This window comes from Elephantulus edwardii, unplaced genomic scaffold (genome assembly GCF_000299155.1).
Source record: "Elephantulus edwardii isolate Elephantulus edwardi_28Jun2011 unplaced genomic scaffold, EleEdw1.0 scaffold00031, whole genome shotgun sequence".
Classification (NCBI taxonomy): Eukaryota; Metazoa; Chordata; class Mammalia; order Macroscelidea; family Macroscelididae; genus Elephantulus; species Elephantulus edwardii.
In genome coordinates, this window is record NW_006399781.1 from 9,253,572 (window position 1) to 9,269,255 (window position 15,684).

Here is a 15,684-nt window from a genome sequence, read left to right on the forward strand (position 1 = left end):
ACTGGGTGGCCGGCAGCAGGCCAGAAGATAGGAAGGTGATAGAGCTAACAGCATCATTTAGAATCCTATATACAGTCAGAGTTACCTTCAAGCCCTATTTCACACATGTCACAGAGCTTTGGAGTTCTGGTGGTGCTGTGAGGTAAGCATTGAGTCACTTCCAAATAAGTTAGCAGTTCTAATCCACCACTCCATAGTTGAAAGATGAGGCATTTTGCTTCTGTAAGGATTCTTAGCCTTAGAAACCCCGAGACAGTTCTGTTTGGTTCTGTAGTGTCACTGTGAGGCCAACTGGACTTGATATCAATAAGGGGTTTTTTTTGTTAATTATCTGTCCTTTAAATGCCTTAAATATGCTTTACTCACCTGTCTCTAAAGCAGTGGGTGTGGGGAGTTGACTAGTACAAAGAGGTTTAAAATCTCCTTTATGACAAAATAGAAAGAAAGCAGAACATATTCAGAAGGCCTTTGTAATTCTTCAACACACAAGGTCATTACTACTCATCTTCGAATACAGAAGCAAAACAGTAAGTAGAGTGAATTTCTCAGCAGATTTCACCCTGAGAAGGCTCTCTGCTTGCACATATTTCTTAGACATTTATTTGCGAAGCTCGCCTTCCGTTTCTGATTACCATTTTTAGAACCTCAGTCTCTGAGAACAGCAAGCTGTGAACAGCTACGTCGTAATTTAATGGAGCCGCTAGGTTCTGTCTAGATGTTGGAACCTTTAGATAATTTCTCTTGCCTGTTTAGTGCAGTGTGGACGTGTCTCATGTTTATAAGCACACTTGAAAGCCCTCGTTCATTTGCAGGACATCTGACTTCACCATTATTCCTGCTGTCCACATTTTATGAGCCCAATACCATCTTGATCATTTTGAGCTTCACCTAACTGACAATAGCTGTTTGTTTAAGACTGGAAATGAGAAGCAAGTGTCAGTTCCTCTTATTTCCTTCCAGCTGTTGCCTGGCAGGCCGCGCCTACCCCCTTGGTGACATCCCAGAAGATCTTGTTCCCTTGGTTAAAAACCAGGTTGGTAGCATTTTCACAAACACTTCTTGCCAAATAGTCCTAGTCACATCATGGTTACGAGTTTAGAGGCTTAGCTATTCCAAAAGACCAGTGGTTCAATTCTGATACCCACTCTGGGAGAAAAGACCTGACCTTCTGTTCCTATAGGGACCTCATCCTGGAAGCCTGCAGGGCAGGTCTGCCCTGGCCTTAGGGTTGCTGTGAGCTAGATTGCCCTATAAAGATATCCTAGTTGAGGATTACACATAAGTCAATATCTCTAGGCTAATATAGGCGGGAGCCCACAAACTACCACCTCAAAAGTCAGTCATTGTGGCTGAGACAGGACTTAAGAAACAACTTACAGTAGCCATTTAAACGGAATTCTGCCTGCTTTTATTTAATTAAAAAAGAAATCATTGCCTCAGCGAAATAAAACATAACTGGAAAATAAAAGGATTACTTTGTAAAAATTTTAAATCTTTCAGGTTTTTGAATTTCTGATTCGTCTGCATTCAGCAGAAGCTTCACCTGAGGAAGAAATCTATCCCTACATTCGGACTTTGCTGCATTTTGACACAAGAGAATTTCTGAATGTTTTGGCACTGGTAAGGTCAATTGATTTTTAAGGTGCTTTCAAAGAGGGACTGTGATAATTTTTTTCAATAGAAAGAATAGTCATCCTTGTCTAAGTACAATCCTTCCGTTCTCACAGTCAGGTTTTAAATGTTTCATTTTCTTGAACCACTCATGTTTTCATTCTGGTTATTGTTAACTGACTCTCTTAACCCCAGTTTCTCAAGCACCAACATAGAAAAGCTGAAGAGAGCAGGGTTAGGTGTTATGCAACCCTAATTTCGTAAATTACATTCTCTGGCATATTAAATGTGGAAGACAAGCTGAAGGAGTTGTGATGGGGGATGATAATGGAAATAAAATAACTGGCCTTGAAAGAGAATGCAGAACCTTTTTGCTTAAATAAAACAACCTTTATGCATGTTTGATTAGGGTTATATTTGATTTGGCTGGATTTCTGTGAAAATATTTCTAGGGAATAGTTAAACAAACCATGACAGACAAATCTTCTCAGTTAAAGAAATAATGTACAGCTGATTTTTAAAAGAGTTGTTGATAACATAGAAAATGCTTTTTACAGTAAAGTTTTCAGGGAAGCAGCAGGTTCATATAGCAAGTACACATATAGGTACACAGTATTGGGAGGGAAAAAGACAGGAAGAGGATGGAATAAAATAATAATAATTACTACTATTGTGAGATGGGGCAAATTTCCATACTGAACTACTTTTATAAACTTAGCAATATGCTGACTACAACAACATCAGTAATTACGAGAAGACCAAGCTTCAAATGACATTTGTTGTTATGCTGTTGGTGTTATGAGTCGTCAGGTCACCTGCAGCTCATAGCAACCCTACAGCACTGAAACCTGCTCTATCTGAGCCAATCTTATTGTCTCTGACACACCTACCCACGTTACCTCAGTCACTGAGTCAATCCATCTCATCGAGGATCTTCTTCTCTGTCCTCCCTCCCAAGTATGGTGTCCCTCTCCAAGGACTGGTCCCTCCTTGCAACATGTCCAAAGTATGTCAGACGAAGCTTCAGAATCCTTGATTCCAAGGAGCAGCATATTCTCACCCTATCTAGGATGAACCTGTTTGGTCTCATTGCTGTTCATAGTATATTCAGTACTCTTCACCACCACCAGAGCTCAAAGGCATCAATTCTCCTATCATCTCTAGTTATTGTCCAGCTTTCTGATGCATAGCACTTAATTACAAAGACTAGGGCCTGTCCATTATTGTAGAATGAATATGAGGATCCATGGGGGGGGGGGTGGAAGGCAGAGGATGAGGATGGGCAGGGATGGGGTGGGGTGTTAATCATTTAGTTGCACAATTTGATAGGTGGGGAGGTGAAGGAAATGGGAAGAATCTTTTGTGAAAAACAATGTATTCATACTTTGTAAACAAATCAGTATAAAATAAAAAAATGAAAACTAGGGCCTGGGTTGGACGCAGTGTAGTCTCCAGACTAACATCATTGCTCTTTAGTACTCTGGAGATGTCCTTGACAACAGACTTTCCCAATGCCATTTGTATTTTGATTTCCTGGCTGCTTAATACCAATGGTGTTAATTGTGGAGCCAAGCAAATGAAAGCTGTTAACAACTTCAATCTCTTCATTGTCTGTCATGATGCTGCCAGTTTAAATTATTTTGAATTGAAAAATCTGAAAAGAAACTTATAATTGGAAGTCAAATTTGGTTGGTTTAGACATAAAAGGAAAACATAAGCATACTTGGTGTCTCATGTAGGACTAAAGAACATGCAGTGATAGGAGAGTCAGTGAGTATGGTAAGAACAACAAAGAATTGCACATAATTTCCTTTTTTTAAAGAGTTTTGGTAGCAATGAACTTTTCTTGGAACTATGCTGATAGGATATCTGAATATTCTACTGAGATTTATAATAGTGCTTGAAAACAACCTCTACCTGTGAAGTCTTTCCTTTGCTTGATAAATATTTAAATAGCTGTGTATTTCAAGTCTTCTACTAATGAGAAAAGGCATCCCTAGCTGGCGTGTATACAGACTTGTGAGTAACCCTAGTATAACGCAGTACTTGCCTCAGGAGACCTGCAGGCAGTATGGGGATGCTTAAGAAGAGGTATCTCACAGAGATTTGTGAAAGGTGTCTTGGATGAAATTCTGTCCATGCTGAAATCTTAAAGAATGGATGAGAACATGTTAGATAGGTGAAAAGCAGGAAGAATATTTTAGACAAGAAATAAGACAGAAATGTGTGTTTAAGGAATTGAAAAAAATGCAGAGAGGTGAGTCCAAAGAGTAGGCAGAGACATAGTGGGGTTTATAGGATTTCAGTCTTTCACAATTAAGTATCGTATTGTTGTTGTTGCTGTTATATGCTGTCAAGTCAAGTACTATTCATTGTGAGCTTATGAAGAGCAAATCTGAACCCTGGCCTATCGTACACCATCCTTCCCATCTCTGACACACTGAAGCCTATTGGTGCAGTCACTATATCATTTCATCTCATTGAGGGTCTTCTACTGTTTTGAAGAGCCTCCACCTTCCCAACTATGATGTTCCTTTTCAAGAAATAGCCTCTCCTAAAAACATGCCCAAAGTATGTGAAAGGAAGCCTCATCATCCTAACTTGTAAGGAGCATTTTCTCCAGGATATACCTGTTTGCTCTTTTGTCAGTCCATGAGATAGATATTCAATACTCTTCTCAGTAATCCAACTCAAAGGCATCAATCTTCTGTCATCCTTATTCATTGTCCAGCTCTGAGATGCATTCGCAGGTGATTGGAAAGACCATGACTTGAATCAGGTACAACTAAGTCTTTAAAGTGACATCATTGCTCTGTAGGATTTTGGAGAGGTCCTTGACAGCAAACTTCTCAATGCTATATGTCTCCTGATCTCCTGACTCCAGGTGTCAAGAATGTTGATTATGGATCCAAATAAGATGAAATCATTGACAATTTCAGGCTTTTCTCCATCTATCATAATGTTCTTCAGTTATCCTTGATCATGGTGCGACTTTTAAATAGATAGGAAGCAATTGAAAATACCATGGCTCGGATGAGAGGGTCACCTTAGACTTTAAGCTGACATCCTTGCTCTCTATAACTTTTGAGAGGTCCTTAACAGCAGATTTCCCCAATTTATCATACCTCTTGATTTCTTGTCTGTTCCTACTGTGGGTGTTGATTTTAGATCCAGCAAAAAGACTTTGATGACTTCAATTTTTTATTCATCTCTTCAAATCCACCAGCTGCTACGTGGGAGGATGGACAGTCTCCTCCTGTGTGGTTTACTGCCTCTGGAAATCACTGGAGGGTCAGCTGTTAGTCAGTTCTAACCTGATGCAAATAAAAACATCATGAAACAGCTCTGGTGGCCTAGTGGTAAGAAGCTGTGCTGCAGTTTCAAAGGCACATGGTTCAAATCTGTCAGCTGCTGGGCAGGAGAAGGATGGGCATTCTCCCCCAGTAAGATTAACTGCCTCTGAAAGCCTGCTGGAGAGTCAGCTATGGGTCATTTCTGACTCAGTGGCACCTAGCAACAATGACATCATGTTGCAGGCTCTGGTAACCTCATGGATAAGGAGTTGAGCTGCTAACCCAAAGACAAGTGGTTTGAATCTACCAGCTGCTCTATGGGAGAAAGATGGGCAGTCTCCTCCCAAGCAATTGACAGCCTTTGAAACACACTGGTGGGTAAGTGGGGTCAGTTCTGAGTTGGTTCCCATGGGCAAAGGCAGTGAGATTCAGGGTTCAGATTTTTGGTTTGTTTTTTTTATCATGGTGTTGCCTATTGGACCAGTGGTGAAGACATTTGTTTTCTTATTGTTGAAATGCAGTCTATACTGAAGACTGTAGCCTTTGATCTGTGCAGTTGGTGCTTCAAGTCTTCACTTTCTTCATGCTGTCTCTCTTTCTTGATAATGCTATTGTAAATCTTTTTTTTCCTTTTTATTCTGATTGGCCTCTTTAGAAGTTCGTAAATTTTATTTATTTCCTCAAAGAAACAGATTTTTTATTTTAGTAATTTTCTAAATTTTTTTCCTGTTTCACTGGTTTTCATTCTTGATCTTTATTATTTTGGTCCCTGCTTGCTTTGAATTGATTTTGCTCTTTGTTGACCCATTCTTGAAGTAGATGCTGAGGTTGGAGCCTGCCTTTTTAATGTAGGAGGTGTTTAATGCTGTACCCTGACCATAGTTTTAATATGCTTTTGTTTACATCCAATTAAAACTGTGTTCTAATTTTGTTATTTCTTTTCTTCAGTTTATTTTCTTGGTTCTTTTTATTCATATTCTCTTTTTCTCTTACTGCATTTTAAGTTATACTTCTTTTCTCTTGTAGCTCTCTATTTCTGAGACGACATTTCCCGTCTCTATACTTTTTCTGAGCTCAGTTAGGTCTTATTTCATATCTTCTTGTTCTTAGTTTATGTCTTTCTAAATTCTTCAGTTTCCAGTTCATTGTTGTTTTTAGATGCCACAAGTCTACTGTAACACATAGCACATGTTTGTGTGATGTTGTTGTTCTGTACTGTAGAGTTGGAACTGACCCATATGTGCACATCTGGCACGTTATCTCAGATGCAGTTAATTGTATAAGAGGAGATTGCTCATCCTTCTCTTGCAGAGCCGCTTGTGGCCTCAAACCACGTCCCTTCAGGATTGCAGCACACACAGCTTCTTGCGTGTAGGCCACCAGGGCACATCAAAACCTTACGTGATCCTGCTCCATCATCACCATCTGCTGTGCTTGAGCTTACTGTTGCAGCCCTTGTATCAATCCCGCTCGTTGAGGAGCTTTTTATCCTTCACTGATCCTGCACCCTTCCAAGTATGATGTCCCCTTCTGAGGCCTGGCCCCCTGACAAGCCCCAAAATATGTGTGATAAAGTCTCCCAGTTTTTGCTTCTATGGAGCATTCTGGCTGCGCATCTCCTAATGCAGATTTGTTTGTTCTTTTGATATTCCATGGTGTATTCACTACTTTTCAGCAATTCAGAGACATCAGTTCTTGGGTCTTGCTTATTCATTTTACAAGTTTCATAGGCGTATGAAGCAGCTGAAAATGTCGGATTCGTTAGATGCCCTTTTATATTTATAATGTTTGTTTTAATACATATTGGAGTATTAGTATCTTCATGTCTGGCTTGTGCTACTTTTTATTGTGCTTCATTCAGAGTGGCTTCCTCTGCTGAAAGGGTTTTCTTCTTTATATTAAATTTTTCTAGGATAGCACTAGCAAGTGGTCTCTTTGGAAGGGACAGAAAATGACTTAGTGACTTTCCTAGTTTGAAGATATCTTCTAATTTAACTACAACAAGGGATAGATAATTTCTTAAATGATATCTTTTTAGGTAACTTGTCCTTTTATTGGTTTTTTTTTTTACATTATCTTGAGCTTTATTTTTATTCACTTCTATCTTTACCACAGCCATCACTACATTATCACCAGCATCAACCCAAGGACCATCTCCCCATTATAGCGAACTTCCCTCCGTCTGTCTCCAAAACCATGTTTCACCAAGACTGTACCTCTAATCCAACCTTGCCTGAGCTCCTCCAGTGGTCTCCCTCAGAATCCCTGTTTTCGTCCACCAGGTCTTGGACCTGATCTCCCTGTTTCCTCACCCACGGGGATCCCTCTCTTCAGGAGGTAGATCCTCTTTGAAGGTGTAGGTATTCTTCTACCATTATTACCTTTCCACGCTTTCTTCTCCCCTCTCCTAAGCTGGTTTCTCTTCTGTGTTATATACGATACTCTGCTAATTCAGGATGTTGATTTTTTTTCCTTAGATGTAAGGAGCAGTTTTGACCGTTTGTTGGCCTCTTCCTTGTCCTACTAGCATGGCATATGGGTGATTCCATTTGCTCTTTTTTATTATGGTTGGGCCTTTTTTGAGGGATATGTGAAAATTATTAGTGAAGGGTCCCACAAACTATAGCCTGTGGACAAAATCCAGCTGTGTGGCCTTTGCTACTAGACTAAATTTTTACATTTTTTAAAGACTGTAAAACAAATAAGTAAAAAGGGTATGTGACAGAGACCACATGTGACTTGCAAAACCTAAAATATGTACCATTTGACCCTTTAAAGAACAAATTTGCCCCAGAATTACAGTTCAACTTGCTCTTATTGTGCTGTAGAAACACTTTAATTTTTTAAAAAAGTATAGAGAGAAGTGTCTGTGACTACATTCACAGATGTTTCTGGTCATTATCTATCTCAGTTTTTCCAGAACTCTGTAATTCTCAATTAGAGCATCTTTGCAAATAAGTCTTTAACAAGCATTATATAATCAGAGACGTTTTTGCAGCATGAACTTATTCTGATAGGGATTTTCCATTTTGATGGCAGTTGCTGAACTAGAATAAAAACGTGTCATCATGTGTATCATAATATTCATACTCCAGTATATTACCACTTAATTATTCTTACAGAAGCACCTTTCAGTATCTGTTTCAGAGCAGAGACTGCATGCCGCCAAAAAAGAAGAGCGATCAGAAAATTCTTATTTACTGTCACTGCTCTCATTTTAAAATTATATATGTTAATTCTCCATAGTTTTGTATTTTATTTGAAGAGCACTTTTATTAGCAGGTAGTTCTTTCTACTTGTTTCTCATTTTGGCAGTTGGGTGTGTGTATGTGTTTCTTGTAAACCGGAAAGTAAACAGACTTTCTAGGCACTCTCCTCTCCTTTGGCAGGATCCTGTTTAACCCATTTAAATGTCTCCCTGTCTTTAGACTAGGTCCTATTTAACCCATTTAAATGCTACATGCTTTTTTCCTCTTTGGGCTTTCCAGATTAAGAATTCTAGCAGTCTCCATAAAAGGACAAATATTATATGGTGCCACTGTTGTAGAATGAGGCTGACATTGGGGCGGGGGTAGGACTGAGAAAAACTGGATAAATTATGTTTATTGCATTGAAGCCTGAGGGAGAGAATAGTTTAAAATTAATATATTTTTAGGGCATTATGATTATCATAAGAGTCCGGAATGAGGGTTGCAGAGTGGAGTATACTTGGGGTGGAGGAGGGGATGTGCGGGGTGGGGGAGGGGATTGTGTACCAATGAATGAGTTTGTGTTTTGCTTTTCAAGGAGAGGAACGAACTGGGGGTGGGGGTGGGGGGGAGAGAAAAGTGCAACAATGAATGAATGGAATTCCAAAATCTCTGTAGGTGTTCATTGAAATTAATAATAATAATAAAAAAAAAGAATTCTAGCAGTCTCTATTTTGGCATTTCTCAGCTAACTGGCAGCAAAGCAGTCTAGTTAAAGAATGATTTTTCAGAAATTCTTTTTCTCCATGAATTATTAAACTAGACAATTTGAGGGGGTCTACTTGTACCAGACCCATAAAAGAAAAGACGGACATGGTACCCAGAAGACAACACAAGTAAATGAAGATGCATTAGAAGATAGTTGGGGAAGTTGACAGCACATTTAAAGAACAACACTGAGTCTAATTTGAATATAATTATGAGGAAGTCTAAAAGTTCATGGCTGTGAAATTCTTTTTCATTCATTTGGACAGTAAGTTGTCCATTTTCTTGTTTTAAGAAAAAGTAGTAAATTATTGCTATGTGAATTTCAAATGTTTCTCAGGGTCTCGTGTGCTAATTAAAAGCCATAGGAAAGATCTCTGCAGTCTTTCATCCTTATTATTCAGTAAATATTTTTCATTTAAGTGTTTGATAATGGATTCATATATGTATGTATGTATCTATGTATGTTTCATGTATGTATCCTCCTGCACACTCACTCACTGTTTTTCTGACGTGCTGTTATGTACTGCCAAAGAAAATTCAGTACCATCACTTATTTAGATGCATGATCTGTTTAGAATACATTTGCTGTTCTTGAAGAGGTACATAAAATCAAAAAGCACTTTATTTGATGAGGTTTTCTGTTGTTGTTTTTCTGACATGAATGAAAATCTAGAACCATTTACTTCCCCATTTAATAATTTACACCCATGTTTATTTCAGTACACAGTAGTAATAGCCTCAGTCATTAAGCACACTTTCAAATTTTCTTTAACTTCTATTTCCTTTCCATTTGCCCATCCTTGTGTGGGTCACATGCTGCCTTCTTTGTCTTGTGTGGTTAAGGAGCATCTTCCTCCTGAGCATTATGGTTCACTTTATTGGCCTGTATTATGTGTCTGAAAGGTGAGCTGTGGCAATGAACTCAGTCCCAGGTTTGAAGAGTATTATCTAGCCTCTAGGGTACACTCTTGGCACCAGCAACCAGGAAATTAAAAGAGATATTGCAATGGGAAAGTTTGCTGTTAGGGAACTCTCCAAAGTACTGAAGAGCAATGGTGTCACTCTGGAGACTAAGGTGCATCTGATACAGGCCATGGTCTTTGCAATCACTTGTTATGCATCAGAGAGTTGGACAATGACTAGGGAGGATAGAAGGAGAGTTGATGCCTTTGAACTGTGGTGCTGGAGAAGAGTATTGAGAATACCATGGACTGCCAAGAAAACAGACAGATTCATCCAAGAGAGGGTTAAAACGGGCTGCACCTTGGAGGTAAGGATTCTGAGGCTTCGTCTGACATACTTTGGGCATGTTGTAAGGAGGTGCCAGTCCTTGGAGAGGGACATCATCCTTGGGAGGGTGGAGGGATAGCGCAGGAGGGAAAGGTCCTCTATGAGGTGGATTGATTCAGTGACTGGGGTAATCAGGTAGGTGTGTCAGACAGTGAGATTGGCAAAGGACAGAGCAGGATTTAGGGCTATTGTACTTAGGGTCATTATGAGTCGCAAGCGACTCGATGGCACATAACAACAGCAACAGAATATAGCCTCTAGATTTCTGAGTGTCTGTCAGACCAGTAAGTCTAGCCTTTGAAAGTGATTTTTTATTTTGCTCGGTGTTTTTCCCCACTCTGACTAGAACCTTCTGCTGGGATGCCCAGCAGAGTGTTAGTAGCAGCGGCCATGTACAGTCAAGCATTTCCAGTCTCAGGCTGTGGTTTGTATGGACCATTAGCCCTTTGGACTCGTTCTTTTCTCAGATTTTAGCTTTTCTTTGCTCTGGATAGGAAGAGACTGCAATAGTTACTGGTTAGATGACCATTTGCAAACTTTTAAGACCTCAGTTGCATTTATGGACCATGTTGTGCCAGTTGGCCTTGATGCCCGTCAAGATACTAGTCTCAAACTCTCAAGCTCAGAAACTTAGTCCTTCAAAATGTTTGGTTTTGGCTAAGAGGTCTACATAGCTATCCTCCTTGTGTGCTGTACTGTATAACAGAATATAGTCCCAGTAAATACAAATATGCATATAGAAATACCCTCTGTTGGTGGAAGTGTAAAATGGTAAAACCACTGTGGAAAGCGGTGTGGTACCTTCTCAAAAAGTTGCAAATAGAGATACTATTTGACCCTGCAATTCCACTACTGGGAATATACCCCAAAGAGACCGTAACTGACATCCAAGCAGATATATACACACCTATGTTCATCGTGGCTTTGTTCACAATAGCAAGGAGTTGGAAACAACCTAAGTGCCCATCAACAAATGAATGGATAGAGAAGCTGTGGTATATTCACACAATGGAATACTGTCTTTTTAAGGGTGTGCCGTTCCATTTTCTACAGTGGTTGTATCATTTTACACTCTTTCCATTATTGTATGAGAGTATCAGACTTCTCACCCTTGCCAGAATTCATTATTTCTCTGGTTTTTTAATCATTGCTGAGGTGACTTTGATATCTCAGTGGCATTTTGATTTGTATTTTTCTACTACTGGCTAATGATTTTGAGCCTCTCTTCATGTATTTACTGGCTTTCTGATTGCCTTCTTGGGTGAAATGTCTGATGCTATCTTCTGCTCATTTTTTAGTTAGATTGTCTTTTTGTTGAGCTGTTGAAGGTTTCTATAAATTTTAGAGTTTACTCCCTTTTCATATGTGTTATGAGATACATTCCCCATTTCTGGGTTCTTTTTTTGCTCTTTGCAAGTCTTTTGATGTACATAAATATTTATCTTTTTTCCAGAGACCCCAGTTGTCTAGTTTATCTTCATCAGTGTAGATAACATTGTAGTTATATGTGATACATAATCCCATACATTAAGGCCTCTATAGTAATCCTTGTTCTTTCTTCTGTGATCCCTAAAGTTTCAGCTTGTACATTTAATCTGATCACCTTGAGTTAGTTTTTTATGTTATGAAGTGTGGATGTTGATTCATTGCTCTGCAGATAGATAACCAGTTTTGCCAGCACCATGTAGAAAAGACACCATCTCTTCTTTTTTTAATGAATTTCTGCCGTTTATTGAAGATCATCTGTCTACAAATGGACGCAGTAGAGACTGGGTCCTCAGTACTGATCTGTGTGTCTCTTATTGTTCCATCATCATGCTGTTAGGATAACTGGGGCTGTAGTAGATCCTGACAGGAGAAAGTGGGAGGTTTCCAGCTTTGTTCTTCAGTTGTACTTTGCATATTGGAATCTCTTTCCTTTCCAGATAAAGATGATGGTTAGCTTTTCCATCCCGGTAAAAAAAAATCGTCAGTGGAATATATTTATTTGCAGTATGTGTATTTCCCACACATCAGTCTCTTTTGATTTGTGCAGTAGTGTCTTGTTGTTTTCTTCGTATCAATCTTTTCTCTCCCTCCTTGGGTTTATTCCCAAGTATTTCTATCTTTGGTAGCTTTTGTAAATGCTTGTGTCCTGATTTCTTTTTCATAGTTCTTTTTGCTATGTAGAGATAGATAGCCAACTGCTATTTTTGCTAGTCTTATACCTTGTCACTGGGCTGAATTCTTATATTAGTTGAAGTAGATTTCTTGTAGAATATCTGCAATTTTATATTTATATATATATGCACACATTATATATATATATAATTTGCAAATAATTGTTCTAAGATGCCTTTGAGTCAAATGCAACTCTGTGAATGATAGAACATAGGATGTAACCCTGTTCTGTCCTGTGCCATCAGTAGAGGCAGTTTTAAACATTCTTCTTCACAATACTTGTCTTCTTAAAAAGTCTTTTATTACTCTTTCTTTCCTTGGTTCTCAGGAAACAACTTCTGTGCTGTACTAAAGCAAAGGAATACTTGATTCTTCTTCCCAGGAGAGAGGCTATCAGTCGGCTCCCATTGAGCATTTTGGCTGTTGACCCTTAGTTTTGCAGAGGAATTTCCTTTTTATTCCTGTTTTGAGAGAGTTTATATCTAGAAAAGAATGTAAGATTTTATCAAATGCTTTTTCTGCATTCATTGAAGTGATCATGTGGTTCCTTGACTGCACATTAAATGGCAGATTACACTGATTTGATTGTTTAAATGTTGACTGACCCTTTCACACCTGGTGTGGATCCCTCTCGATCATGATGTTGGTTTTTGTTTGTTTAGTTAGTCATGGTTTTTTTTTTATTTTTTTTAGCACATTGTATTGGATTCTATCGTCTAGGCTCAGGATTTTTTACACCTGTGAGGATGATCTCATTTTCTTTATCAGTGATGTCTTTGCCTGACTTTGGTGTTAGGGTTCTGCTTGCTTAAATAGAATGAGTTCCTGAACATTTTATCCGTTTATGTGTCTGGAATAGTTTTAGTAGCATTGGTATCACTTCTCCACTGAAGCCTTAAGGACTTTATCTTTGTCAGGATGGCTTTTTGTCATTGTTTTTGAGTTTTGATGATGACCTCATCATTTTCTTATCTTGTTATAGTTATCTTCCAATTTCTCATCTCAATCTATACTAGTTCAGGTAGGTAGTGTGTTTCTAGAAATGTATCCATTTTATCTAGCTTTTCAAATTACTAGGAATATATTCTTTGTAATAATTCTGTTATTGTCCTCTTATTTGGTTCTATGGTAGCCTCAGCTACTTCTTTTTTTAAAAATATATTTATTTTACTATTTTTTGTGTGGTGTGTACTGTCAAATTGAATCTGACTGGTACAGGAGGAGATTGCCCCTCCTTCTCCATCTGGTGGATTTGAACCGTGCACCTCTGTTATTGCAGTGCAACTTCTTGCCAGTAGGCCACCAGAGCTCTTCCATGCTACTTAACTTCTTACTTGCATCTTTTCCCATTGTTGATTTGGCCAGTGGTTAGTTCATCTCATTAATCCTTCAGAAGAACCAATGTGTGGTCTTACTGATTTTGTTTGATTTTTTTTCTGTTTCATTTATTTCTGCTCTCATCTTTATTATGTATTATGCTCTCATCTTCTATGTTTGTTGGAGTTTTAGGGATAAGACATTATAAGTTTGGCTCTTTTTCCTCTTTAATGTGTATTTTTATTGCTATAACTCAACCTCAGAGCACTTCTTTTGTCGTGTTCCAAAGGTTTTCATCTTCCTTTGCTTGTAGGAATTTTTATTTCTGATTTTATTTCTTCTCTTACACATTAATTTTAAGCAAGATGTCACTTTCCATTGATTTGATCCTCCTTCCTTGTTCTATTGTTGATTTCTGATTTTCTACTGGTGATCCTAGACAACGCTTTATGTTCTTTCAACATTTTAAAATACTTTGAGGCTTACCATATGGCCACTTCTGGAGAATGATGGACATGCGTTGGGAAAGAATGTGTACTGTTCTGTTCTCTTGTTGAATGGGAGCTAGGAGACCAAATTGGGTAACTTTGTTTCTTAGGACTTCTTTGTCTTTGGTAAGTTTCTTTCTGGCTGTTTGTCCTCTGTCAAAAGATACACTAAAGTATTATACTATTATTGAGGAGCTATCACTTTATCTTCTAAATTCTGTTATCTTTTTTACATTTTGTATTTTACAGCTCTCTCCTGGATGCATACAAATTCATTATGATTTTCTTTTTGTTGGATTGACTCTATGTGTGTGTGTGTGTGTGTGTGTGTGTGTACATATATATGTACTTTTTTATTAATTTTAATGAAAGTTTACAGAGACTTAGGGTTTCCAATCATTCATTGTTGTACTTTTCTCCCTGCCCACCTCTCCCCCCCAAATCACTCCTGTCCTTGAAAAGAAAAAGAAAAACTTTTTCATTGTTATGCAGTCCCTCCCCCCAAGTTCACTCCAATATGCAGCCTTCATCCTGGACTTCTGTAATGACAAGAATACCCATTTATATATCCCTTTTAAACAGATCTCTCCCTCATCTGTTTCAAAATAATATACATCATTCCTCCCCTCCTTTTCTATCTTCCCTCAACCCTGATGTCAGTCCCATTTTACAACAGTGGCCCTATGCAATATATGTCCTTTTGAACTGAGATATTTCACTCAGCATAATGCCTTCCATGGTCATCCATTTTGCATAATATTTCATGAGTTCCTTGTTTTTCAATCTTCTTAGTATTCCATTGTGTGACTATACCAGAGCTTTTCTATCCATTCCTTTGTTGATGGGCACTTGGGTTGTTTCCAGCTCTTTGCTGTTGTGAATAAAGTTGCAATAAACTTGGGTGTGCACATATCTGCTTCAGTGGAGGTTATGGTTTCTTTAGGATAAATTCCCAGTAGTGAAATGGCTGGGTAAAATAGTATTTCTATTTGCAACTTTTTGAGAAAGCACCATACAGCCTTCCATAGTGGTTGCACCATTTTACACTCCCACCAATGGTGAATAAGGGTTCCGGTTTCTTCACAACCTCGCCAGCATTTAATGTCTGCTGTTCTGTTAAATTTTGCAATCCTTACTGCGGTGAGATGATATCTCATAGTTGTTTTTATTTGCATCTCTCTTAGAGCTAGGGATTTTGAATATTTCTTCATGATTTGTTAGCCATCTGAGTATCTTCTTTGGTGAAGTCTATTTATATCCTCTGTGCATTTTTCAATTGTGTTATTTACCTTTATCTTGTTGTGGTGCTCAAATATTTTATAAATTCTAGATATAAGTTCCTTGTCTAACATGTCATTACCAAATATTTTTTCCCAGTCTGTGGCTTCCCTTTTTACCCTGTTGGGAAAATTTTTGGATATGCATAGGAGTTTAAGTCTTAGAAGGTCCCATTCATCTATTTTTATCTTCTGCTGGTTGTAGATTTTCCAGGTAGTTTGGAAGATTGTTTATGTTGTGGATTAGGACTTCTAGAGTTCTTCCAAGCTTTTCTTTAATGAAGTTTATAGT

The 15,684-nt window shown here is 38.3% G+C and overlaps 1 protein-coding gene across 2 annotated transcripts in view; it reads left to right on the forward strand.

The window, feature by feature from the left end:
- VPS8 (vacuolar protein sorting 8 homolog (S. cerevisiae)) overlaps positions 1-15,684 on the forward strand; it is a 351,425-nt gene that overhangs the window by 143,552 nt on the left and 192,189 nt on the right. For both annotated transcript variants that reach the window (XM_006884085.1, XM_006884086.1), the window contains exons 25-26: positions 961-1,033; positions 1,501-1,620. In XM_006884085.1, the coding sequence (XP_006884147.1) occupies positions 961-1,033; positions 1,501-1,620 (193 nt within the window). The remainder of the gene's footprint in view (positions 1-960; positions 1,034-1,500; positions 1,621-15,684) is intronic.